Below are 26,951 nucleotides of genomic sequence, written 5' to 3' on the forward strand. Positions count from 1 at the left end.
GCTGCTTCTTCTTCCTTCCGAAACAAAATGTCGAGAGCCTCGATCCGTTTCTTCCGAACGACCGACTAACGTTCGCGAGGACTTTCCCGGCATTGTCGGGACTGATTTCTAGCGAGATAACGAGCGATCGAAAAAACATATGTCCACCGAACACCCCCGTGCCCCTCAGATGGGGGAGAAACGACGATATTCTCGCGACGGTACTCACTTGACGACGCCGTCTCGAGTGCGAGAAAGACGGCTTGAACTTGTTAGAAAGAAACGACCGAAGCCGGTCGTCGCGCTCGGGCCTGTTCTTTCCACCAGCTAGCACCCATCCGTGCTTTGATTCCATCCGAATTCTCATCAGGCGATCGACTTTCGGCTCGTAAAAACGATAAAAAGTCATACTTACGAGAAACAGGGTACTGCGATGCCTTCACGAAATTTTCGCGGCATTTAGTAGCTTCGTCGAACAAAGCCGGGTAATGGCGTCGACTTTAGTCACCGATCTTCGATGATTGCGGGCCGCCAGCGTCCCGCCTCTCGCCGCCCAGATACTTAATTTCATTATATTATTTGCGCCGGCAAGCGAACAAAGCCCAGTGCGTAGCTTCGAAGCTGGGCCGCACCGAAATTATAGAGTATTCCCGCAATGAAACTAACGAGGTTAGAAGAAATGTGAAGCGCGACGCGAGAAGAGAACGACTGGCGATTCGCGCGCGCGAACTTTTCTTCTCGAAGTTGATCGCGAGACGTCGCGAGGCGCCACAAGGCGCGTCAAGGCATTATTTTTAACGCGCGGGTCCTTTCAAAACGCAACAGGTAATAAACTCGCGGATACAAGCTCAAAGAAGACCAGAAGACTGCGTTTGTACGTTCTAAATTAGATAAATTTTCTCAAATGTTAAAATAGTAATAAATCTAGCGTTATAAAAATATTCCCTCGCGCGCACACGGCGAGGAAAATTATTAAAAAAAAAATATCAAAATTTAGATTTATATACATGTAAAAAAAAAAACTCACCGTTTCGGAGACGACATTTTTGACTTCCACTAGTAGGGCAACAGCAGGTAAAAGATAAGTTCAAACAAAGTTCTCCAAGTTGCCGTAATAAGCACAAACTAAGATATCCTGTGCTTGTTTTATCAGTAGATTCATAACACCTTCGCCGTAAATTCATCCTTCAATATCTTTCGTTTATCTGCAAAGTTAATAAAAATTAGGGTGATATATGCGAAGTTCTACGATACTCGCGAGATCCCGCTTCCGTTGCGAACGGCAACAATAGAACAGAAAAATATACGTCGACGTTCTTTCGTTTCACGCCGTAACCAAAGTGAGGGGGGAGGAGGAGGGGGGCAAGGGGGATCGACGTCGGTTGCAAGCCCGAGTGGCTGCTTCTTCTTCCTTCTGAAACAAAATGTCGAGAGCCTCGATCCGTTTCTTCCGAACGACCGACTAACGTTCGCGAGGACTTTCCCGACATTGTCGGGACTGATTTCTAGCGAGATAACGAGCGATCGAAAAAACATATGTCCACCGAACACCCCCGTGCCCCTCAGATGGGGGAGAAACGACGATATTCTCGCGACGGTACTCACTTGACGACGCCGTCTCGAGTGCGAGAAAGACGGCTTGAACTTGTTAGAAAGAAACGACCGAAGCCGGTCGTCGCGCTCGGGCCTGTTCTTTCCACCAGCTAGCATCCATCCGTGCTTTGATTCCATCCGAATTCAGGCGATCGACTTTCGACTCGTAGAAACGATAAAAAGTCATACTTACGAGAAATAGGGTACCGCGATTCCTTCACGAAATTTTCGATGCGTTTAGTAGCTTCGTCGAACAAAGCCGGGTAATGGCTACGCTAATGGCGTCGACTTTAGTCACCGATCTTCGATGATTGCGGGCCGCCAGCCTCCCACTTCCCGCCGCCCAGATACTTAATTTCATTATATTATTTGCGCCGGCAATCGAACAAAGCCCAGTGCGTAACTTCGAAGCTGGGCCGCACCGAAATTACAGAGTATTCCCGCGATGAAACTAACGAGGTTAAAAGAAACGCGAAGCTCGACGCGAGAAGAGAACGACTGGCGATTCGCGCGCGCGAACTTTTCTTCTCGAAGTTGGTCGCGAGACGTCGCGAGGCGCCACAAGGGGGCCACAAGGCGCCACAAGGCGTTATTTTCAACGCGCGGATCCTTTCAAAATGCGACAGGTAATAAACTCGCGGATACAAGCTCGAAGAAAGCCAGAAGACTGCGTTTGTACGTTCTAAATTAAATAAATCTTCTTAAATGTTAAGATAGTAATTAATCTAGTGTTATAAAAATATTTTTTCGCGCGCACACGGCGAGGGAAATTATTTAAAAAAAACATATCAAAATTTAGATTTATATACATGTAAAAAAAAAAAATAATATTACGATGAATATTCGGCTCGAGAGTAAACAACGTTTTGTTCATGCATTCTAATTCTTAGTTAATTTCTATGTAAATTTGCAAAATGAGAAAAATAGAGAAGCAAGTTTTCATGTAAATTTGTCGACAAAGCCGAGTTTTACGCGCGACAAGTTTTTGTTTAATCTGTAATACCAGTGATTGGTATTGCATTACGTTCTATCGAGCTAACTTTGATTGCGAGATGGCAACACGTCGCGAGATAATGCGTTATATAAGTCACCGGCTGACCGGCCACGTATGACGTACGATACAACAGTCGAGTTCGGACAACCGGCCGAAGTTATCCTCAAATAATTTCGCCTGTACATTAATTTTATTCATTTTCTTCCCTCAGATCAAAAATGTTTCCTCCCACCTACGTTGAGGGCTTTCACGATCCCGAAGCTGTAAAAGCTATGGAGTACAAAGAGCTCGGGAAGACCGGGATGCTCGTCAGCAAATTGTCTTTTGGTTGCGGCCCGCTCGGTTGTCATTACGGGTAATATTTATTATTTTTTATCTTTATTACTCGCGCGAGCGTTTACGCATTTAACGGCACGATATTTCATAATTATATTACCGTAGCACGTACGACGAGGCGGACGCTATCGAAGCCATACGCCAGGCAATAAAGCGGGGCGTCAATTATATCGATACCGGACCATGGTACGGCCAAGGTCGATCCGAGACAGTAGTGGGTAAGGTAAGATAAGAATAATGAAAAAGATCAGTTTCTCTTTCGCATCCGAATTAATATTTTACGTATTTTACGTAGGCGTTAAAAGGCATTCCGCGGGAAGCTTACTACATCGCGACAAAAGTGGGAAGATACGAGCTGGATTACGACAACATGTTTGATTTCACCGTCGAGAAAACTCGGATGAGTTTTAAGAAGAGCTTGGAATTATTGGGAGTAGATTACATAGACGTTATTCAGGTGAAATATATATTTTATTTGATTGTCATTTTACAAATTATTTTATACAAGTAAAAGTCTGGTGAAGTAATTGATTGCTTGTGATAAAATTTACAGGTTCATGATATTGAATTTGCACCTTCGTTAGACGTAATAATCACGCAAACCTTGCCAGAACTGTCGAAGTATGTAGCTGAGGGCAAAGCGAAATATATAGGTTTAACCGGATATCCGGTATCTGTGTTGAAAGAATGCATTGAAAAGAGTAATATAAATATAGCCTGCATTTTAAGTTACTCAAGACTAACTCTCATAGACGATGCTTTACTGGAATATATTCCATTCTTTAAAGTGAGTAATTTTTTTTTGTATCGTCTAATGCCAGATTTTTAATTTAACGATTTAATTATCGATTTTCAGAAGCACAAGATCGGTGTAATTAATGCTGCCACACCGTGTATGGGTCTTTTAACGAATAACGGTCCACCGAACTGGCACCCGGCTGCCGACGAGACAAAGAAACAATGTGCAAATGCCGCACAATGTTGTAAGGTTCGTTAACAATACGGTCGTTTATTTAAAAAGCGCATTATTGTTCAATTGTGATACGAGTAATGGGATATTCATATTTTATTGTCCATTAAAAAAAAATAACGTTATAAATTATAGGAACATGATGTGGAACTCGGCAAATTGGCGATATGGCATTCCATGCAGTACTTGGATGTAGACACTAATTTAGTTGGCATACAAAGCACGAAGCAGTTGCAGATGAATTTAGATGTAACGCAAAACGGAATATCGGAAAAAGAAAAAGCACTGCTGCAAGAAATACGAGAAAAGTGAGTAGTAAAAAAAAAAAAGTATCGTAATGTATTTTCACCTCCGGTTTACTGTGTGAAATTAATTGCAAGATTAAATAACTTTTAGGTTTCTGTCGACAGTGAAGAATCAGCATTGGGAAGGTAAAGAAATTCATACGTATCAGATAGCCATGAACAAAAATATTTGAGAAAAATATACCTTATATTTCTACTTTTATATATGTTTTATAAAGTTCTATGATATATACAACAAAATATTATAATATCTAACAAATTTGGATGACACTAAGCGTATTATTATATGAAATATATCATTGAAATTGATTTAAAAACTCTTTTACAAAGTCCATTCTAGGCGCGTAATCGTCTTGAGTAGGCTTGATCCGATATGTTAACTCGTACATTAATATCGTTATATATGATCCTAGGATGGACTTGTGATACATTTGCTTAAGCTCAAATCCTTTTTTAAGGCACAGTTCTCTACCCTCTTCGGTATATTCGGAAGCGACGATGTTAGCGCAACTGTATCCAGCATCGATTGCGAATTGCACAGCGACATTGAGCAGGCACGATGCTATACCTTTCCTTCGGTATCCTTCATGCACGCACAGCCTCTTTATCCAAGCGCTCCTGTCAAGCCGGTAACTTTTACATAAGCCAACAGTTCCTACAATCTTCTTAGCCTGTAACGACACATCGACGTTGGCTTGATAAAACTGTTCTTCCGTCATTATTGTATAATAAACTTCCTTGGGATGCTGTGTCATTAGGTAAGGTTCAAATGCTTCGGCGACCCAGTAGCATGAGAAAGCATTTGACATATAAAGCCTAAGAACAAAAGACATTAAAATATTATTAAATAATCTTTTCAAACTTGTGATTAAACTAAAGCTTTTGATACGTTACCTAGGAATGTTAGCCACCTCTGTGTCGATCTCGGTTAGCTTAGCAGCAAAACTGACATACGTGCCGGCATAGGTCAACGCTATGACCACAGGTACCACCGACAAGCAGATGGTCAGAGGCATGCCAAAGAAAATGAACATTATCGCGGCCAGCAAGATGATGAGCTGGAACGTGATTTCCTTGAACAGCATCCCGCAAAATGTGGCACCGAGGGAAGACATGACGCAATCTCTAGTTAATTTCGAACAGCTGGTCTCGTCGCCCAGCTTAAAGGCACGCACGATCACGATATGGCTCATTGTCATAAGGCACCTAAGGAATCGCTACGTTATAATATGTGTCTGCTTCTCGCTTTTTCCATGCAGACATGCTTGTTCATCTTATTAATGCCGGAGGCACCGTGTCTGTTTGTTACTACGGCTATTTTTAAGGTTATGAACGAAGCATGCCCGAGCACTCTCAGAGAGAGAAAGAGGAAAACGGAGAAAATCATCATATCAGTGCCATCTGTGTGCTCCAATTCGAATATTTTTAATTAAACTCGAACATGAATTATACGTGTGTAATTTTATATTAATATGCATGAAAAAAGCGAGATTTTGCAACAAATTACTAGCATTAATTCTCTCATCGTACGTAAAAACGTTTTTAATAATTAAAATAAATAAGATACACGTGCTGTACGATATCATAGATCAAATATTCAACTCTACATTTTTATACAATGACGCAAAAATTATTAAGTTTTATTTATAAAAAGAAAAGGAAAGTCGTAAAGAGATTACATTCCAAAAGTCGAAAGAAAGACGACAATTATTGTACATAATTATTTCGCATATGATTTATGTTCTTTCCTTCTTAAAAAAAAAACAAAAGTTATAAAAAGATTTAAAGAGTAATGTTAATGTAAGTTAAGTAAGTTAAGATGTAAAACAATCAAAATCAGTAACAAGGATTGAAAAGCAAAATATTCTAAGCGACAAAATAATATGTATATGTATTTCATAGGCTGTGGAAATATTTTAAGGTGTTGCGGCTGTTTGTTATTGTAGCATTAGTAGCGAGCATGGTATGGTTATTTAGCCAAGGTCGAGATGGCGTAACGTGTTGCTGCCTCGGCCGAGCCAGGCAGCGGCCAAGGGCCCCGGCCGCCGCTACTTCGGGCGGACCCGCCGAGCTTCGGGCTCCGTCGTAGCCGGCAACTCGAGCCGTCCCCTTCCATCTCATTACTCGACCGCACGTAGACCCGGAAGGACGTCGAACGTTGTCGCGACTCGGAAGTGAATTATCTCAATCTCATCGACTTGCAGACGCAATTGGCTCGCGATTATCAAGCGTATTGAAGCAGGTATCATCTCAGGTATATACTCAGATATCTGCAGTTTACTTAGCGAGGCTTTAGAGCTCGCTTACCTCGTCGACGGTTTGAAACGGCGCTCGTATCTGCGTGCAGATTTCGTATTAGATTTTCCGACGAGTTAATAGTAACGCGAGCATATTCAAGTAGCCAAAGTTCGTGTGTACTTTTTCGGTTTTATTGGAGTAACGTGTAGGCGAGTTGCCGGAAGTAAGTGATAAAGTATGTACGTTCTAGAAGATTTATTCGGTGCGAGGGAAACGCTCGGCCAAGCGACGATTATATTCCCGGACGAAATTTGCTCGCGGTGAATATTTTTCGGTCAGTTATCGTGATTCTCGGCCGGGATTCGTTTAATGAGCTCGCGGCGCGAGTGGGGAAGCGAAGGGTACGTTCGCAATTCATGACGTCAGAGCTACGGTTTCTGGCGTCGAGCGATAGTCGAGTGAAGTTGTCTTCGCGTACCCTGACGCCATTTTGATTGCGCTCGTACATTCGTTCCCGAAGCCGCGTCGTGCACGTATGCGAGTCGTGATCCGGGGAATAATCACCTTTCGCATTGCCTTTTCCAGCAGAAAAATGCGTCGAGAGAGTTGAAGAGCGTTGTGATTGTTCGATCGACCTTGATTCAGATACGCACATTCCGCGGAGGAACGACGATGAAGAGGAAGCCTGGAGGATCGAAGCCTGGAGGATCGAAGCCTGGAGGATCGAAGCCTGGAGGATCAATGGAAGGAGAGGAAAAGACTCAGGAGGCATCGAGCGACGTCGCGTCAACTCCAAGGTGACGACTTACTCTCTTATTAAATACTGTAATTAATTTAACATAGAAAAAAAAATTAAATTAAATTATCTACATGCTCGTAATAATTATCTTTCGAAACGCAGTACATTGAACAGCGGATTAATTAGAATTTATTTAATTGTATTTTACAGATCGACGTTGTTCAACCTCATCAGAGTGCGGAAATTCTGTGCAAAGGAATCGGGCGCGGCTATTCCTCGCTTCAAGAACAAGTGCCGTGAGAGACAACGAGGGAGAGCCAAAACAAGGAGAAGGTCATCGGACAACAGCGGAAATTCTGTGCAGAGGAGTCGCGTGCGGCTGTTCTTCGCTGCAAGAACAAGTGCCGTGAGAGACAACGAAGCCGGAGAGCCAAAACAAGGAAAGGTCATCGGACAACAGCGGAATATTCCTGTGTTGCTGCCCATCGTATCAGGTGAGTGACGAAGTCAACTTTATTCCAATCTCATTAAATAACTTGCAAAATGTGTTGCGTAACTCATACATTTAAAGTAAGAAAATAATTGTAGGGAAAGAAAAGTCGAGATTTATTTTAATCGCACGTGGACCGCTTTTATTTGATAATATAAAATTGACAGAGATATATGTATATTACAAATACGTGCAGCTTTCATTTTTAAACTCTATGTGCATCTCGTGCGAATTTATTGCGGTGTTGGTTGTACAATATTCCCACCTATTAATAAACAAAAAATTAATCAATTGTTACTATAAGCACATATCGTATTCCGCTTTGAAACGAATATATAACTTATGAGACGCGATAGAAAATTAATTCTTTTTCTTAATAATTAAATATAATAACTAGAATTTTTACCTGTTGCCCTTACGATCTTCAATCGCCAGTTTATTAAATAATATTACGTCCGCATCCGGATCCGCGTCTTCCTCAGTATTTTTAGTAGAGCGGTGATACGAGATAACACCGTCGATCGATGTAATATTTTCTGTCAGCGCGTTGAAGTCTAACGCCGCGATGTCATAAAACACCATTTGTTCGTTTGTCGGTTTGGGCAAGCTTGAAAATACGGAATATTAAATGGGTGATTCACTTTGCTTAAATGCAAATTAAATTTTTTAAATATTTAAAGCTCATGATATTTATATTACTATGTGACGTAGATCACGATTGAATACTTAACGTTATTTTCGCACAAGCAATTTTTTTACTTACGTGCATGTGATTCTAAAGAGCGTAGTAGAATTGTCGAGGAAGATTTTGAGAAACAATGTACCGGATGTTTTTAGTATGTCACCAGACGTCGTTAATGATGCTCTCACTGGTTGACCTATAATCGCAAGGTTTTTTAAATTTTATAATAGTATACCTTTCAAGTTTAATTAATGAGTTGATGGCAGTAATGTTCTCCTAGCAATATTTAATACATTTACTTCAATAAAGGTATAATTATCTTTGTGTTTTGATACCGCAAAACGGTGGTTCAGCTCTGGTCGCCAGGTAATAGATCCCCAGAGCTCCGCGATTAGCCGCGTAACCCATCTCTTGATTCCAATTTGTTGACTCCATAGGGAAGCATATTCCTTTCGCATAAGATATCCCGCCTTTAGGACAAGGCCATGCGGTAAATTTGCATTTCTCATTTTGCGAGCGGATGCTCTCTATGTAGAGCAGCAGAGCTCTAATATGACTGCATGCTATATTTTTATCCAGTACATTTTCTAAATGCGAACGAAAAAAAAAAAAAGGGATAACTTATTTCTTAATCAATAAGAACAAATGTGCTTTGTAATTAAATAATATTATTTATATTTTATTATTTAAAAATTAAAATATAAAAAAAACTTTCGTCAAATGTAACGAAACGACACAGCGCGCATAATTTAGTTGCATTATTTTATTTATATTTAACGCGCTCGGATCATTTTTAATTCACCTTTGCGACTGACCACCACCGAGTTCTTGATGTCCGTGCAACCGGGTTGCTCTCTGCCACCGTTAGGAAAAAAGTCGATGTGCCCGATCGGTTTAAGTAATCCAAAGCCGTCCATGAAATCCGGAGAACCGTCGGTGTGAATGACGTCGACGAGGCGGGCGTCGGTGGCGTCCAGTTTTCTCGATTTCTCCCTGAACAGATGATGCCTGAAGAAGGGCGACGCCGGGTCGAGGCCTGTAATGCGGCCCAACAGTAGATTCTTGGTCTTCAATACTTCCGAGGCGCAGCCGGCCACGTGCGCGCCGAGACTGAAACCGATCGCGTGGATGTCGGTAGGATTGATTCCCAAGTTGACCGCGTCCAAAAGTATTAGGGCCAACTGTCGACCGACGAGCTCACTGTTTGCCACTGCGGCACCATAAGTAGTGCCCGCTCCTTTCGTCCAGTCCAAAATAATTATGTTTGCGTCTTCCTGCGCGCGGGATTGAATAAAGTTTTGAAGATTTTGAAAAGCGGCGGCTTGACATTTTTTTTTTAAATAAAAATAAAATAATTTTGATTAAATTGTAAGAGTAATAAATTGCTGGAAATTACTATATCGAGAAGTAAATTAATGGCAAGCATCGTGCCGGCATCGCTTCCGCTGCCTTTGAAGCCATGTATCAATACTTTGAGAGGTTTGCTGACGTTAAAGTGGGAATGCTCGATGGATTTTAAGTTGTCCCCGTATTCCAGGAGTTTCGGTTCATGTCGTTCCGCGCGTGAATAGAGATAGAATTTGGTTTGGATAAAATTAGGATGCTCGGGCGGGCGTTTTATCGATAAATGCGGCGGCGGGTCGGCAAAGCAGCCGACTAGATCTGCAATATTTGACATTTTATCTGGATCAAATATCTTTTTTGTTAACTTATTATTTTCGTATTTAAAATAAAGATAATATTTTACCGTAACAAACTTTAGACTTCTCCTCGCGAGCGATAGCAATTCGTCTTAGCACAGCGCGGTTTCGCGCCGCGAGTAATTTAACTGCAAAAAAAAAAAAGAAACAAGAGATACAATATTTTACTTTTAGAAAATTAATTACTGCTTTTTAATTTAAATATTACGTATTATAAAAAAAAATTAAAGCAACACTTTTTATGCTAAAAATTATTTTTTTTTTACGTTAAAGAAAATTATTTTACATTAAAAAATTCTAACCAAAACTTTATCTTTTTGGTTTAAGCAAACTGAAGCAACCGCGTTCGTCGCCGATATCAATGAAACGAACCGTAGCCGGTTCGTCGGTCGAATTTTTTTCGGGAGTGCCGCCAGTAGTGTCGTGCGAATCGTTGCAAAATCGAGAAGTGTTATATAATTAGCTTTCGCGATTAAAATCACCGGGCGGATCTCGCGAGTTCCATTCCGCGGAAGGATGACTCGTCACGTCCCAGCTGAGAGGAGGAGGAGGCCCAGGAAGGGCAACATGCTTCGGCGGAGCAACGGGAAGGTAAATATCAGTCCTTTTCTTTTACACAAAATTAATACTTCTTTGTAATTTATTTAAATAATTTTATTGTTTCGGTAACAAAATATTAAATTAAAAAATGAATAAAGAAAGAAAACTTACATTTCCAATTTTAATTTACTAAAAATCTTTTAAATATAATTTTATTCTTATTGTTTAATTAGAAAAAAAAATTAGAAACGCGTAAAATTTTTTTTTTTTAATTTATAGAAATTATTCTGACCGTCTCTATAATATTTTTCTCATTTTTATGTTACAGTACTGCAATTCTGTTGCCGTAACTCCGCCGCTGCGCATCGAACCGGTGAGTTAATAATTTTTTCTTTATGCATGCGCTATTATTTCAACGTTAAAGCTTATTGTACGAACAGTACAATTAACCAAAAATTATAATCCCGCGTATAATTCGCGTGTTATTGACGACCATATTTTTTCCTGCGTGAACGTCCCACTTACATTTCACTTTCACCAAGAGCAGTATTAAATTATTCGCGCAGCATCGGCTCAGTACGATTTTCGCGCGGACAGATACTAAAGCCTGCGCTCGCACAATTTACATTTTCAATCACAATATTGTAATATGCAATCCTATCATAATAGTTGCGCTGTGAAAGTGTGCCGTATGTAAATGCGATTTTAAAGTGCAAAGTACGCCGATGTCTCTAACGTGCGAATATTTATTTTGCACACACACGGTTTGCTTACGGTATTTGATTCCCGTGATTTTTTTTCATATTTCCGTATGACATTCCTCGACGGGAACATTGTCATATTTTATTCCTAGCGAGTCGTATACGCGTGTGCAGTCTAGAGCAATTAATTACGTAACAATTATCTATAAATTATTCCGCCGTTAGTTGATAAAAAAATTAGGCAATAAACGCAATTGTCTCGATAGAGAGATTCATAGTTAAATTTATATTTTACCGACGGCACTATTTTTTTAATTATACGATTTTAATAAATATTAAATGTTCCACTCTCGTATCATAAATTTTTTTCTCTGCGAAATCCGTTGTCACGTCGTTATCCCGAAAAAGCAAAACCAGTTTGCCGTGGCACTTGTCAGGGTACTCACCAGGCTGCAGTTTGCCGGCGATCGACGTGATAAGAGCGGTCGTTATCAGCAACGCGAACGGAGCGCGATAAACTTCGACTAGCCGCATCTTGCCGCGGAATCGTTGAAACCTCGTGCACTTCGTCGAGATGGTTACATCCCGTTTCTCCTCGCTTTCTCTCGCGCCCTACGCCGAGTCTTCTTCCTCTTATTTCTCTTCCTTTCCCGTCGAAATGCCTCGCGTTTCTGTCGCGATCAAACGCAGCGCGGTTTTTGTTTGCCTACCGTCAGGCTCGCCCAGAGCCGGGCGAGCTCTACCTGTAGAAAGCGTACCTTCTATGAGTAACCTTCTTTTTGCGCAATTACCTTTCCGCTTGCCAGAGCCTGACGACTGCTCTAACATTAGACTGAGTTCACTTGAAATTCGCGACAGAGATTCGTTATTTCATATCGTTTATTTCGCTGTCCTTTTCAAGTTTCCCTCGCTGTTCTTTTCAATTTCGACTTGCGTTATTTATTTTTTTTTTTTTTTATTCTGTTAATTTCGCGTTTCTAAAAAAATGCCAGAAAATTTAGAAGACGACGCCCGAGTTTTGAAAATAATTCAAGTTTGAAAAATGTTTCCCTTTTTTTATTTGTAAATTAATTCCTCGCGTCTGTTGATTAGTCGAATTAAAAATGTGAAATTTAGACGCGCGTCGCGTCGATTGATTATTAATTATCGCGTTTAAGTTCCGCGACATTGGCGCATGGCTCACTTTCGCTGAATAACGCGGGTGCGTTGACGTGATGCAACTATGTCACACCATCCTCCAGTATGAACAGAAATTGCGTGCGCGAAGCTGAATGTGCGCCGATACATCGCTTTCACTAAAATAAACTACAAGCGACACGTTCTCTCGCGTAACACTTAAATACACGAGACAAAATAGAAAACAAATCGAGATTAATCTCATCTGTAGGCGAGCGACTGAACAGATTAAATCGCGTACGCGTCTTTTTTTCCTACGTAAAATAAAATTATAATTAAGCGATCGATCCGTCATTACGAATCAAGAAAGCAAAGTAAACTTAAAACACGTGTCTATAAAATAAGAATTTATTTTATGCGTCGATACGGTCGATTATCTTCGGCTAAATTTTCCAGGACCGGTTGAGTGAATTTCGCGATGCAAGAGTATCTACTCAAATTACATAATCTGAAAACGTGTTAAATATATATTATGAACAGCTTTGCTCGTAACTATTTACCGCATTTACACCGTTCGAAGTAACCCGCGTAAAAGTCCACTCGTACCTCTTTCAAAACAATTGATTCGGATAATAAATATGTGAAAGCAGATTTAACACTTTTACTTTTTTTTTTAAATATTTTTTTTTTAATATAAAATAGGCAAACTGGAGATTGCATTACTCGCGAGTTGAAAATAATTAATTTCCCGCGAGATTAAGATATTTTTAATTTATGAGGATTAATTGACGTAGACTTATAATTTATTAAAATACTTAAATCAAGGGAAGTAAGTTTCGTGGCGGGATTTACGAAGAAGGGCGCAGACGTAGCAGACGGTCACTTATAACATATTTATTTGTAATGTTTTATTAATATACTCCTTACCGTAGACATATATTTATATCGTATGGCAGCATATTATTATGATATTGTATAATATAGGTGAGGTGACAGAACGATTTTTTTTTTTTTTCTTTTTTTCTTTTATTACTCTTCGCGGTCGAAGAACGACACACGCTTATGCATTGCTCCCTCTCTCGCTCGCTCACATCCGCGGCCACACATACACGCAACACGCACGCACATACGCGTTCACATGTCGTCCTCGTGCTCATCTACGTACACGCATTCCTTTTAATTACTCCCATTTATTCCACTACAGTTTCTTTCGCTTCTCTTTCTCTCTCTCGCATTAATACGAATCGACAAAGCCGCTCGAACGCTTCTCCGTTTTACTTTCCTTTAGCAGTTGCTCGACCAGCGCCGCTCGTTCGTCTCGCACCTCGTCGATTCGCCCCGCGATCACCTCGCGTCCGATTAATTAATTGCGCCGCGCGCGTCACACGCGCATCGACCGCACGCCGCGAACCTCTGCTACAAACGCGATCACCCGCCGGAATCGCGCGGACAATCCCATGATAATTATTAATGATATATAGTCTCGTTATATTACTCGCTCGTAACATTATCTCATACTTATCTCGCCTAGTTAAAATATCAATATACATTATAATATACTCTAGTAACGATAATGCAACACGTCGTTAATTTATTATACTTTGCAACTTAGAAAAATAGTCCTGGCTAGCCGCGGCCGCGTCGCGTGCGCGTTCTCACGCGATCGATCCCTTCAAAAGCGCTCGATATTGTTACATGTGCCTGTGTACATCCGACATATATACTACATTATACATTTATCTATATATATCTATATATCTTTCATCTTTTTATTCTTTTTTTTTTCTTTTAATCTCCGGGGGGGGGGAGCCCGTCGCAGTCGCCTGCGTGGGAAATACTTCAAAGGATTCTCTAATTGACTAAATCCGTCGATCGTGCGCGACCGCTCGTAACCGGGACACTGAGAAAGTTTTTCTCCTGCAAAATAGTCATCTATGAGCTCTATCAATCCCTTGATTTATTTCGCGCAAACGACCGCCGGGTTATTTTAGCTTTTTGTAAACGAACGCGCCGCTTTGGTGAAAAATCAACGTGCCTTTCGCTGCTTGAAATCTTTTTTTATTTCACGCCGCACTTGTGTTATTCGTAAAATATGATTAGGTTTAATTATGAATTTTAATTTTACTTCGAATCAAATCTTGTTAATTTAAACGTAACATTTCTTTTTAATTTTTTTTTTTTACTTTGACGGCGTGATTATTTTTTATTTTATAAATGGCGCTAAGAAAGTTGCACGTCGAAATGTATTTAATAAACGAAACGTTCGAATTTTTAAGTGTTTCTCTTTTCGAACTTGAGAATATTATTAATTTTGGCGACTGTCGAGCATAACCAGTTCCGATTTCAGGCGATCGAACGCCGGTCATGATCAAGCAGCATCATTGACATTGCAGTGCGTGTTGTTACTTTATTAAAAAAAAAAGAAAAAAAAATACGGCGCTAAGTTAATCATTCCCGCGATTTAGGAGCAATTTTTTTTTTTTTTTTTACTTTTGTGCTTGCTTCCCGATCGCGGATGACTCGACGCGGTCGCGATGCAATAAAATCTATGAAAACAATTAACGGAACAACGGTAGTATTACCCCTTTGAAGTTGTTACGCTCTACTATAACTACTGTTGATTCTTTTTCTTTATATTTTATTTATATATATATATTTATAATCGGCTAACGCTTGTTCGCGCATCGTCAATCCGCGCGCTGGACCGGCGCGAATTCCAACGCCGATCTAAGCGCCGCTTAACAGCGAAACTGGAGTCCTAGATATATCGCGTCGCCCGCGATATATTCGACAAAGCTCATTCAAATTAACAATCGAGAAAAAAAAAAAATCAGTCATCCGAGCGTCCGCGACGGCAACAATTTTCCCGACTGATGATTTTCTTCTCGCAACGAAACGCAGCTTCCAAATCGTCAAACTTAACGAACCCAATAACAGTAACGACGAAGAAAAAAAAAAAAATTTAACCGAACGTTCAATACGCTAAAATTTCATCTAAAACGAAATTTACATCTCTGCGCGTCGCAAGACATTTTTTACGAATCGCTCGCTCAGAGAATAGATTTCTTTTTCTTTTTTTTCTTTTTTTTTTTCTCGTTACGTTAAAACATGTGAGACAATTAACTTATCGTAGAAGAGCCTATAAAGATATAATTTTTTCGTATTGCAAGAAAATCTCTTCGTTTCTTTGGTGTTAAAGTCAACTAGTATCCACACATTGCGCTCTTGCACTTTCTCGAGATGCGTTCAGCCTTAACAATGTTTCCCGGCGATTGTTCATCGGTTATCTTTTTCTCAATCTACACAAGCCTGGAGGAAACTTGATCCCGAGGCTTATCGTTAAATTCAGGTTAAGCAGAATTATCCTAGAAACATCAAAATCAACGATAAGTAAATTAATAAATTTTCCAATTATTATAATTTTTTTTAACAAAATATTTTCTTGCGTATATTATAAAATTACTTTATAAACTTTAACTTGTCATCGTTAAAAGAATTTAATATCTCTCTAGACATTGTCCAGCGCGAGCCATGTAGCGAGACAATTATCACTCGCTATAATAACAAACTAGATAAGCTAGATATTTAAACATTTGTCGCATTTTAATTCGTAAACTTTCAAGAAGAACCGAAGCTTCTAAGGTTCGCGTTAAGGCTGAACGCATAATTTACAATTGACGCATTTGTATATCTCGTTTACCGACGCATGTTTTTACGTATTCGTACACGCACAACACGCAATCGATCGAGCCTCATCCTTCGAATAATTTGCATATTTTATTTTTATCTCCCTTTACTTCTTTCTTTATCTTTTTCACGTATTATCGGTTCGCATAAGCGGCCAATGATCTGGCATGAGACGCGGCGACGCACCCTCGCAATTATAACGCTAATATACCGACACGCTACTATTTTTTTTTTTTCGTTTAAATATACATCTACTTGCTTGATATAGCGATCAACGATAGTCGTTCTCTCTTTTCTCTCTCTTTTTTTTAACTTATGATTCTTCGTTCGCCCCACTCGCTCTCAATTTTTCTTGCGCCCACATATATCTTCGCCTTTTCTCTCTCTTTCTTTCTCTCCTTTTCTCTCTCTCGCTTCTTTTAATTTTTTGTATACTTTTAATGATGCAGTTTCGGTTTAAAGACCCAAGTAAAATTATTAAATGCTGGCAATCTTTATCTAAGTCGCGACAATAGTTCTCGATTACTTTGTAAATACTGATAGACACACTCGCTCGCCGTTTTACATTACACCGTCGTTTTTAAGTACCCCAAGGATCACTTCTCTTAATTTCATTTTTTATCTCGCTTTCCTTTTTTCCGTTCTCGCTTATTAATTTTCCTTGTCATATTTATACCTTCCTCGTATTCTTTTATATTTTTATATTTGTCTATATCTTCCGTGTCGCCCACGCATTCCGTTTTTCCCGTCTCTGTCTTTCTCTCTCTCCGTCATAAATATATTTGTAGACTTAGAATTTTCAATTCGCAGAACGATCTAATCGCTCAATCGGTGCAGTTTTATCTCTGCCTTTGTATTTCTTTTTTTCTCCTTTTCTTTTCTTTTTTTTCTTTTTTCTTACTTTTCCTCGCGATCACTTTTACTCGCCACTTATCTCGCATTCTCTCGTCAGACGCATTCTCTATTTCTTTCGCTCCTTCAATATACATTAACAGCTATAGTCGTTTAATCTCGTAGACGTCGATTACTCGCCGATAACCAGGATTTACTTCAAACCTTTGTTTTTCGCAGTTGCAATCTTTATAGCGTGCACATCATCCTTGTATTCCGTACAATTATTACAACTGATATTATAATATAATTAGCAGTCTGATATAAAAATCCGTTACAAAAGAATTTGACGGCGTTGGGTACTTAAATTTAATGAATTTATATTAGCAATGCATCGTTAATTCGTTTCACTCGTAATGAATGGAGTCTCTCGTACGTTTTTTTTTTTCTTTATATTTTTTTTTCTTTTTATTTTATATTCCACAGTTCACCGTTATATCGTATAACAAACAGAACTTTACAATTATACGTAAGAAACGGGATATTTAATTTCCAGAGTACTTCTAATTATATAGAAAATAATTCTATTTTGCAGTCCCCGATATCTCTGGATATTTATTGTATTATTGTACTTATCGTTATGCTACTCTCAATATTTTTATTTTTTTTTTTTTTTCTTTTTTTTGGTCATTTCTTATTTCCCATCAAACTTGGCGCGACTTGGGTCGAAAGGAAAAAATTCCAATTACGAGTATGCGAATAGGAAGGATCGATCGAAAATAGTTTTAGATCCTCGACGGTAATGAACGTCTTGCATATTTCTCCTCTCCGGCGGTCGTGTATGATACATTTGATAACTGGTGGTTGTACATTCGCACTATGTCTGAATCCTCGGCTAACAGAGAGTTTTACAGGCTTCTCCTTATAAGCACTAATTGTAAGAGTAATCAATCTTTCGTCCCTCGCCTCTCCTCTCCGCGATTATGATCGATAATGATATAGTTCGCAATGATTCACGCATTGATATAGGATGTCTACGGGAGAACGAACGCGTCTCTGTGCTCGTGTTCTTCTCGATGCGGCTAAACGATACGGGCGTTTCATTTCATGCGCCGCAAAGCGCGCGGGAAACGATCGCGAAAAATGAATAATGCCGTGATAAGTGACGTTCGCGCGAAACGAGTAATGAGTAAGAAGATTAAGGATCGTCGCCGATCAAATTTGTGACGAAGGTGACGCTCGTTGTCTCGGCGATAACGCCGAATTGTTCTTCTACAGTCATAAGAATAGTCGACGCTTGTTTTCTTAGTAAAATTCTTATTAAAATTGGAAGAAGTAGGTGAAGTAGAAAAATTCCGATCGTTGAAAACGGTTGTATGCCTCGGCTCCGTTCGCGTTAATTGGAAGTCATTAGATTTGTGCGCGAGCTTGCACGCCGAACGAAATGAAAAACGAAGATCGGCGGCCCGAGTAGAATGTTAATGACGTAATTTAGAATTTTATTTGTACTGGGGGGTCGATTTGGATTCAACCCGATTCAGATTTTAAGTCGCTAAAGTGTGTAGAAATTTGGCCGCGGCGTTAATTCCTGCGTCGCTATTAATAATCACGGAAATTATTTTATAGTAGGGTTTTTTTCATCGTTTTTAATCGTAGAATCGCGACGTATAAAAATCGACTTGTAGGAATTTATTTACTGACGTAATAATCCTGCAAGCGAATGTAGATTTTCGCTTATTTTCTTTAAAAATCTTTTGAAATATTAAGAAAAAGTTGAGTGTATTTGTTATTTAAAAAAAAATTCAGGCTGCAGCATTCCGTGAAATTTTTCTCGACGAAAATTTCAGTTAAATCGCCAGGATTTTCATGTTATTCGTGTTTTCGCTACCGTTCGGTACGTCTAAAAAAAAAAAATATATATAAAATAAAAATAAAACGATGCTATCGTAGCGAGAAAAAAAAAAGGAAATTCTTGCTCAAAGTACAAGACGTGCTTCCCGATCGACTTTCGGGTCTAGGTCGAAGCTGCGACTAAATCTAAAAGCGTGTCTTCTCGTTCGTCTCGACCGTACGATCGACAGTTCACTTCTCTAACAATTAATACATTGTTGTGAGGCCCAGTTTGTCTTATTTGTTTTATCCCCTAAACGCATTTCCGCTCGTTCTCCGTCTTTTCGTGATCCTAAGTACAAGTCGGCATATCAAGGGCTCGCAAATTCTCTCCTTTATGTTCATAGGCCCGTCTACTTTTTATTTATTTATTTTTCTTCTTAATATTTCTTTATTTAGAAAAAGAAACGTGTCTTTCCTCTTTGTTTCCCTATGATATGTAGGACGATGAAAGCTTCAGGGTAACCCTATGAACTAATTATGCCCCTGCTCGATAAAGGGTGGTAACAATCAGACGTACGACTCACTCATTAATTTCGTTTTCGCACCAGCCGAGAGAAAAAGTTCTTAAAAACGCTACTTCAAACGCAGATGGTGTCGTGTGATTTAAATGCCACGCCTTCAAAGTTGCTCTTTAAAATATTTAAAACAAATTTTAATTAACATCTTTCCGCATAACTGCCTTCGGCTCATAGTTATATATAAGATATGGCGTATTAATTAAATAGAGTATCACGTGTGCGCGCGTGTATTTGTGAATGCACTGAAATTTTCGAGGGAAAACAGAGCACAAGTTAGGGTCAATCGATTCTTCTGATTTCAATGTTGAACCATCACGTTCGGAGGGTCGTTTTCTTATCCTCTCCAGCAGTATTCACAATTTATTTACAGCTCACACGCTCGCCTAAGTAGGATGCATTCTGGGTGGGATATGTCCATAGCGATTTTTTTTTTTTTTTTTTTTTTTTTTGAATGATATACATACGTCGATAAGTACACGAGAAAAGCTACGCTCGAAAATACAGGTTTACATATACCTGACGTGTGTATCGCGCGCGCGCGCGCGCGTATGTGTGTGCGTACATATGCCTATGTACGTATGTACGTGTGCTACGTGCGTACTTTGCTTCCTCCTCTTACGCTAGTCACGTTGCGATTGTAGTTCTTGCTCACGCGGCAACTCAGACTGAAGTTCATTATTTACAAGTAGCGCCTTCACATCCCGCCTCAATGGTTTCTTATGCGACTGAACCGCGAAATCTTCCCGGGAATTGCACTTCACGATTATGTAAATTATTATTATTATTACCGCTATTATGTACAGCGTATGCAGGTTTTTTTTTTTTCGAGAAACACTTTTCTCGGGAAGAGGAACGTTACCTTTCGCATGTCGCAGGCTTGAGAAAAATTTTTTTAAGGATAAAAAACGTCTGTCCGCACGCTGGCGTAAATTCACGAAAAAGAAAAAGAAAAATAAAATAAAATAAAATCTTACGCACGTCGCTCACGTTAGACTTGACTCTAAAAATTTTTAATACGAAAAGGTTGGAAATAAAAATCGAAATAGAGTAAAATTTTCTAAAGAGCGTGACTCGGTGGGAACGTGGAAGTATTAAATGTATTCAACATTAATATTTAAGACAGTGCTCGGTACGATTTTACGTATTTTTCACCACCGTGACTTCAGCATTCTTCGGCATCGAAACCGAACGCGAAGCGGGATGGCTGCGTTTTATCAATATATATTTTCTATCAGCTATTATTATCTGTTCAGAGCCATTGAGCACCAAAAAGGAATGACAGTATATTATTATTTTCTGCTTTACTTTTCCAAATTACTAAGTCGAGCGATTATTTACAATGCTATTTAATTCTGCGCGCGTGTCGCGATTGGTAACTCGAGAAATCCGACTTTTCCGCGATCATCTCGCGTCTTCCGTGCGCGTCGCGAAAATAATATCCGCTCGCCCGGTATTCGGAAGGACGAAGGAAGAGCAACGTAATTCGTAGTCATGCTAAAAAATCGTCCCGAGGTTTTCCTTCAAGCGTCCTGTTGATTGTTCTTCGATACGAAACAGTCGGAGGCACTGGCGATTTTCGAATCGTTCTCGGATCAAAAAGAAATCGTTCAAGTTGCGCATTCCTCGAGGATACCACCGTCATTATTCTTAAATGATAAACACGAGATAATAATTCTTGTAAAATATCTTGTTTTTTTTTTCCCCGCCGGCTAAACTAATCGCATTCGCAATCAATACGTCTAATTTTTTATTTTAATTATCCTCTAAGTTCCTTTTTTTTAAGGAAACTACCGTGACTTTTGCTGGGCGTATACAATCTTGTTTATTGTGAAGAATCGAAAGAACTCGATCGGTTGTCCTTAAATAAAATTAAAGGGCTCGGTTACGACGCGACGAATCCTTCCGTTTCCCTTATAAAAAAATCGATGCGGGCGTAATTGAATCTGTTCGAACCTCGCGACGATTCGGCTTTAGAAAACGGCTAAAACTATAATGTATACAAGTGTTAGTTATAGAAAGTTAATTATATAGTTTATTTATGTACGAAATTTGTGTCGGAGCGCGGGAGAAAAACCGATACGCCCCGCTACGTTCTGCTTCTAACATAGAAAAATCATAAAAAAATTCTTTCTTTCATTCTTTTGTTGTTTCCTTTTTTTTTTTTCTTTTTTTAGAAATGTTTTAGTATGACAAACATGGTCCATCATATAAGTATATATTTATATGTAAATGCTAAAATTTAAGAAGCCAATAGACTTGTATTCATGACGCGGTACAGTCGCTTGAGAATATCTTATAATATAATTATTAATAGCGCGTGCGATTATACTTTTATAATTAATAAATAATATACGCGTACGGTGGTATATTAGATTAAAAATATTTAAGCTTGTGCGCTCCGTTTCTTATAGCAAAAAATTAGTTTCTTTGGCTACAAGTTGTCGCATTCCCCAAAAATAATGAACAAATATTTATTCGGGATAAAAATTGTCGCTAAGAAAATTCTAATATATAATTATATGAAGCTTGAAGCATTTGAAATCAAGCTACGACTGTCAGATTTATCGTCGCCACGGTTTAATTAATTAAAGACTTATCAAAGATACGCCGGCGATTTTATAAAAAACTTTCAATTATCAGTGAAACTGTGCCCTTTATATATATATATGTATTTATATCGCGATTATTGATTTACAATTAGCATAAAAAAACTATCTAATGTATTAATATATGTATATATTTTGGTATATAAATTCTCTTTATATAAACGTGCTTGCAAAACCATTCAATCGGGACAAGTTTTACGATCATGAATACAAGTCTCTGGACTCGTTTAAATTTCTCCGTAAGTCAATGATAATAATTTGTCGATCAATGGAATGCGAGTGTACGAGAGAATCGTGTAGTACGGGCAAAGGTTAGAAAAAAAAAAATTAGATTTGTATATATTAACATTATATTCCCCTTGCGTTTCATTATTTTATCATCGCCTGATATTCTGCGTCGTCGCTTCGCAATTCGTAAGCAAGTCCCCGCAGATTTTTTTTCACGTGTTTCTTGAACGTTCTCGATTGATTTCTCTTTCTCCGCGAATTTATTAGCGAATTTATTAGCGAATTTATTACGCGTACTTTTCCGATATTCGTCGGTACATATCTGGTTCTTTCAGAGGTTTATTTCTTTCTAATTTCAAATCCATCAATCCTTCGAATCATTTTAAATTCGCAACGAGAGATTCGATCATCCAACACAGTCAATCGATAACTCTCGTTTTCTATCTACTGTTTTTATTTTCTTTTTCTCTTCTTTTTTTATTTTTGAAGGGGGAGGGTATTGAATAAAGAGATACGAAAGAGAAAGATAATAAATTATAAGGATCGCAATTGTGTGCGAAAGTCGAGATTTACTACGAATATTTGCCGTCCCTGTTCCTCTGCTTAGCTCAACCTGACCAAAGGGGTTATCTTGCGCAAGCGATATGAGGATTCTCGAAGGACCTCGCATTACATCCAGTCTATGGCGCGCGCGAACAGAGAATTACTTTTGAAAAAATTAAATTACCGTTTACATAGGACGCGCGAAGATCCCGATTAGTAATAATGTCTCCTAACGAGCTTCCGTTATCCTGCCGATCTTTTCGCTTTTCGTGTTTATCTCCCGTTAAAAAAGAGAAATTCGCGAAAAATTACATGTCTTGTAGGCGGATACCTAACAATTAAATTCTCGAAATATGTATCTTTAGATATTCTTGGACATCTCTGGATGTTTTTTTTTCTTTTTTTTTTTTTTTTCTTGATAAAATACAGAAATCTGGAGACACTTTTGGGTATTTAATATAGATATACTTAATATCTATATCCCGCGGAAACACGTAATCTCAAAATTTCTGCAAGTCTCGCGGAGCAAACATGACTCTGTCGGTTTTTTTTATGCGCATCGTAAACGTTTTTAATTGTTTCGCATCGGGAATCCGTATCGGAGGGGGAGACTACTCTTAAATTAAATCACTGGCCATATCCTGGACTCTGCGATCGACACGTTTCGCAGCTCGTTAAGTCTCGATTAATATAGTATAGGTATAACAACAGTCAGTTATATAAAATTACGGCAGTGTGCTTTCACGTATAATAAAGTTTATGTTAATACTCATTCGCTCTCATTTTCTCTCGTATAATCGATTTATTAGTAAAATTAGGACGACGAGGAACACTGGATACCGTTTGTGTTGCTTTTATATCTACGTCTATCCTTTACGGTGATATTTAATAATTCGACTATATATTAAAAAAAAAAAAAAAGAAGCAAAGACTTCGTACGAGTTAATAAATTTTTACGTGCACGAGTTTTAAAGCGCAAGCAACGTCGTTAAAAATTGCTTATCAAGGGCACAATTATGGTTGTAATAATTCGGTCACATTTACGAAATAATATACACGATAATATTCTTTTCACGATACCATAATTATAAAATCGCTAAGATAAAACGTCGTCGCGTTTATACGATAACTACAACCGGCAATGGCGATTTATTTATTTAAACTCGTTATTCAATTCCTATCCAAGCGAGAATCGTAGGAATCGCTACGGGACAATCTCAATCCGACAATTCGAGCTAATTGAGGAAAAATACCTAAAACACCTGCGAAAACGAGCGATGGCTAAAGACTTATTGGCGCGTAATGTACAATCGAACAATCTTTACGATGCGGACTATAAACTAAAAATTGCCTACCTAAGTCGATCGACGAAGGCCCTCCGGGCCTCTGCTCGCTCGTTTCTTGACGAAACTCGTCGCCAACGTCCGCGGAGAAACGAAAGAAGACACTTCGGTATCCGGGATTCACTCGCACGCACACATCAAAACGCATTCGCGCGAAACGACGTTCAATCTGGGGCTGGAAATACAGCTAGGATCGCGCACGGCGGCTCGTATATGCATACGTATATATGTACACGTTACACTCGGCTATGCAATTAGTCTCAATTTCGCGGCTACTTCAATTAAAACTTTACTCTCGCCCCGCTGCCTTCTCGCTTCGCCGCGCGATTTGTTCTTCGCCCTGAACCCTCGAGTACTTTTCGCGCGGTAACGCTAAACTGTGCGGAAAGAAGTGATTACGCGGATGTGTATATCTATTTATACGTGCGTGTTTATACAGATTATGGTATTTCTTTTTCTCTTCTTATTTTTTATTCTTTATATATATTTTTTTTTTTTTCTTTTCCTCCTCTCGTTGTTCGAGCCGAGCCGCGAGCAGCGATCGCGATAATAAGGAAATCATGCCGGTAATAATTACGACGAGCTTAGGATCGGCACCCGCGGCTTCCGCTCCGTTTTCGTAGTGCGTGATTTTCGTCATCGCTCGATTATTTCCAACATTCACGGCGACGACGGCTGGCGTCCACGTTGAATCTCCCTTCCTTTCTCCGGCGATCGTTTATTAATTTTTTACGTCATTCCATTCGCGCGTATCTTTTCTCTCTTTCTCGCCGTCTCTCACTCGCATTTATTCACCCTCGCATTCTTAATTCCTCTCACACGGTCGTCGTTTTACTGCTTTAGACGTATAATAATACTGGCTATTTTTTTTTAACTCGTTCTCACGCTTCCCGTTTTTTTTTTTAAAAGTATAGATAATTAACCGTAGCATTTCTCTGTGTTTTACTCGTAATTATTATCGTTTTCGGTCAGTGCCTTACACAGCGGCTTCTACCGTGCTTCTCTTTCCGCCCCAGCCATCCGCGTTTGCCAATCTCGGGCAATCGATTCGCCCGGTATTGATACAATAGCCAGTTGATTGCCCGACGTCTATATCTATGCGCACATATGTTCGTACGAAGTCCGCCTACGAGTCCTATTGTCGACGCGCAGAAACCGCCGTGTCCTCGCGCTCGCTTCTACCCCACCGTATGTATAACATCTTTATGTATATTATGTATATCGTCTAGTTTAGCTGTCTGTGAGTTCGTTTTGTTCATGTATTTCATTTTGGTATCTGTATACGAGAGCTAGCTAACGCTACAAGTAATAGGTTTTTATCAAAAGCACACACGTAATATCGTGACTAGTCTATGTATGTATATATAATATGTATGTATAGTATATCGCATATAAACTGATTATTATGTTATGCCACGTGCGCCTCTTTTCGTTGACCGGCCGCTCGCTCAAAAATTCCCGTGTTTGCGTGCTCGTGTGGGTCGTGTCGAGGTCAGTAACGCCGACGGTGACGACGCGGAGGAACATCACCCCCTTATTTCTTTCCATTTTTTTTGTGGGTATTTTTTTTTGTTTTTTTTTTGGGTTTTTTTTTTCTTTTCTTTTTCCTTTCCTGAGGGCATCGAGGTGTGCGTGATGGATCCATTCGCAGTCTGACTTTCCCTCCGAGAGGCTGCTACTTGAAAAGGCCATTACGTATTTTTTTTTCGAGGAACGTGAATCGTTTGTGTTTTGCCTTCCCAGCGACTTTTAAGTAATTAACGTAAATTAACCGGTCTTCGGTCGTGTTACATCTTTTAATTACGCTGTTACTTCGATTTGAATCGCAATTGCTTCCGGCGAAGTAGACGCGTGCCGACTCTTGATTCATTCTCCCGCGACGATCGTAGTACCACGTCTCTTCGTTTGGCGGCTCGACCCTCTCGGTTGTAGAGCTAGATTTTTATGACTATATTTAATAACCGTGCAGTAGTCATAAGTATTGCGTTTTATTTCCTAAAACTGAACCTCCCACTCGAAGGGGGCGATAAATCAAGACGTGATACTCGAGGGGGAAAAAATTCTGCTACCTCGCTAGTTCTTATTTCGCTACACACCAGCTTGCATTTTAATGCAGTTATCATTGACTACGTCTTCCGTAAGTTTTCTCTACCTCGATTTGCTTAACTTTAACAACTCCGTCTCGCAAGTGAGCATGCCCAACGCAATAAACTGTACTCGACCGTCGTAACTCTCGACTCGGGTGCGCAACGAAGATTCTTACGAATCGGCATTAAAACATTAGCACCGCGTGAGACTTTCGATCGCTCTGACACGCTTCTACCTCGCGTTTAAAAGTTAAACGTCAGCGCGAGAACGTTCAGCGGTTCTACGAAAATTAAACGGCTCGGGTAAAATTAATACGAGTCGCTTCCCGCGAGTTATCTTTGCTTCCTGAAACCGATCGGTCTAACTTTCGAGCCTTCAATCGTGAATACCGCTCGTGCGAAGGGATGAAGCCCTTGACTCTTCCCTACGTTCCCGTGGAATCGTCGTCTTCGCAGCCTTTCCGTTTACTCACTGCGCGCACCCGCGCGACGACAACGGGTCGCGATTAGTGCGTCTTGGGTATGTTACGCTGATGTCGGTCGTCGTCGCTCGCCTCGACGTCGCCCTCGACGCCTTTCTCGCCCTCCTCGAGATGTTGCGGGTTGCCCTCCTCCGTGTCGACGCTGCTCGTCGGTGTGACCTGCTCGGCGCCCGTGCCGGCGCCGGCGCCGACGCTGATGTTCCCCGACGTGCTCGACGTCGTCGTCGTCGTCGTCGTCGTCTCGTCGCTCTTCTCGTACCCCAAACTCCCCAGAAGACCTTTATTAATTGGCTCTGGCGAGGCCTCTGACTCCTCGCTGCTAGGTGAACCGGGAGACGAGACTATCACCT

At 39.8% G+C, this 26,951-nt stretch overlaps 5 protein-coding genes across 11 annotated transcripts in view; 1 reads left to right on the top strand and 4 right to left on the bottom strand.

Annotated features, from left to right (window-relative positions):
* LOC139112265 (pleckstrin homology domain-containing family G member 5) overlaps positions 1-1,070 on the bottom strand; it is a 116,706-nt gene extending 115,636 nt beyond the window's left edge. Inside the window, exon 1 of the mRNA XM_070673196.1 lies at positions 1,007-1,070. The gene's annotated coding sequence lies outside the window, so the exon portion shown is untranslated. The remainder of the gene's footprint in view (positions 1-1,006) is intronic.
* Positions 1,071-2,665: 1,595 nt separating this feature from the next.
* On the top strand, positions 2,666-4,486 carry LOC139112196 (uncharacterized). The gene is made up of 8 exons (XM_070673054.1): positions 2,666-2,685; positions 2,778-2,921; positions 3,008-3,125; positions 3,198-3,359; positions 3,456-3,689; positions 3,759-3,890; positions 4,008-4,180; positions 4,269-4,486. The coding sequence occupies exons 1-8, from the start codon at positions 2,681-2,683 to the stop codon at positions 4,348-4,350; spliced, it is 1,050 nt and encodes a 349-aa protein (XP_070529155.1). The 5' UTR covers positions 2,666-2,680; the 3' UTR covers positions 4,351-4,486.
* Positions 4,474-5,552, bottom strand: LOC139112198 (N-acetyltransferase family 8 member 3-like). Its single transcript, XM_070673055.1, has 2 exons — positions 5,072-5,552; positions 4,474-4,993 (listed from the first exon to the last, which is right to left on the bottom strand). The coding sequence occupies exons 1-2, from the start codon at positions 5,374-5,376 to the stop codon at positions 4,474-4,476; spliced, it is 825 nt and encodes a 274-aa protein (XP_070529156.1). The 5' UTR covers positions 5,377-5,552.
* A 1,818-nt stretch (positions 5,553-7,370) lies between these two features.
* Positions 7,371-11,801, bottom strand: LOC139112155 (pancreatic lipase-related protein 2-like). Its single transcript, XM_070672970.1, has 8 exons — positions 11,714-11,801; positions 10,074-10,214; positions 9,723-9,988; positions 9,129-9,600; positions 8,662-8,913; positions 8,408-8,522; positions 8,051-8,251; positions 7,371-7,909 (listed from the first exon to the last, which is right to left on the bottom strand). Exons 1-8 carry the CDS (start codon positions 11,799-11,801, stop codon positions 7,825-7,827), a joined length of 1,620 nt encoding a protein of 539 aa, XP_070529071.1. The 3' UTR covers positions 7,371-7,824.
* A 1,465-nt stretch (positions 11,802-13,266) lies between these two features.
* Positions 13,267-26,951, bottom strand: part of Rhogap100f (Rho GTPase activating protein at 100F) — a 64,991-nt gene continuing 51,306 nt past the window's right edge. For 6 of the 7 annotated variants that reach the window (XM_070673165.1, XM_070673166.1, XM_070673164.1 and 3 more), the window contains one exon: positions 13,267-26,949. In XM_070673165.1, coding sequence (XP_070529266.1) covers positions 26,626-26,949 — 324 coding nt within the window. In that variant the 3' untranslated portion in view covers positions 13,267-26,625. The remainder of the gene's footprint in view (positions 26,950-26,951) is intronic. The other variant, XM_070673170.1, reaches the window with a different exon arrangement.

Source organism: Cardiocondyla obscurior, linkage group LG27 (genome assembly GCF_019399895.1).
Source record: "Cardiocondyla obscurior isolate alpha-2009 linkage group LG27, Cobs3.1, whole genome shotgun sequence".
Taxonomy (NCBI): Eukaryota; Metazoa; Arthropoda; class Insecta; order Hymenoptera; family Formicidae; genus Cardiocondyla; species Cardiocondyla obscurior.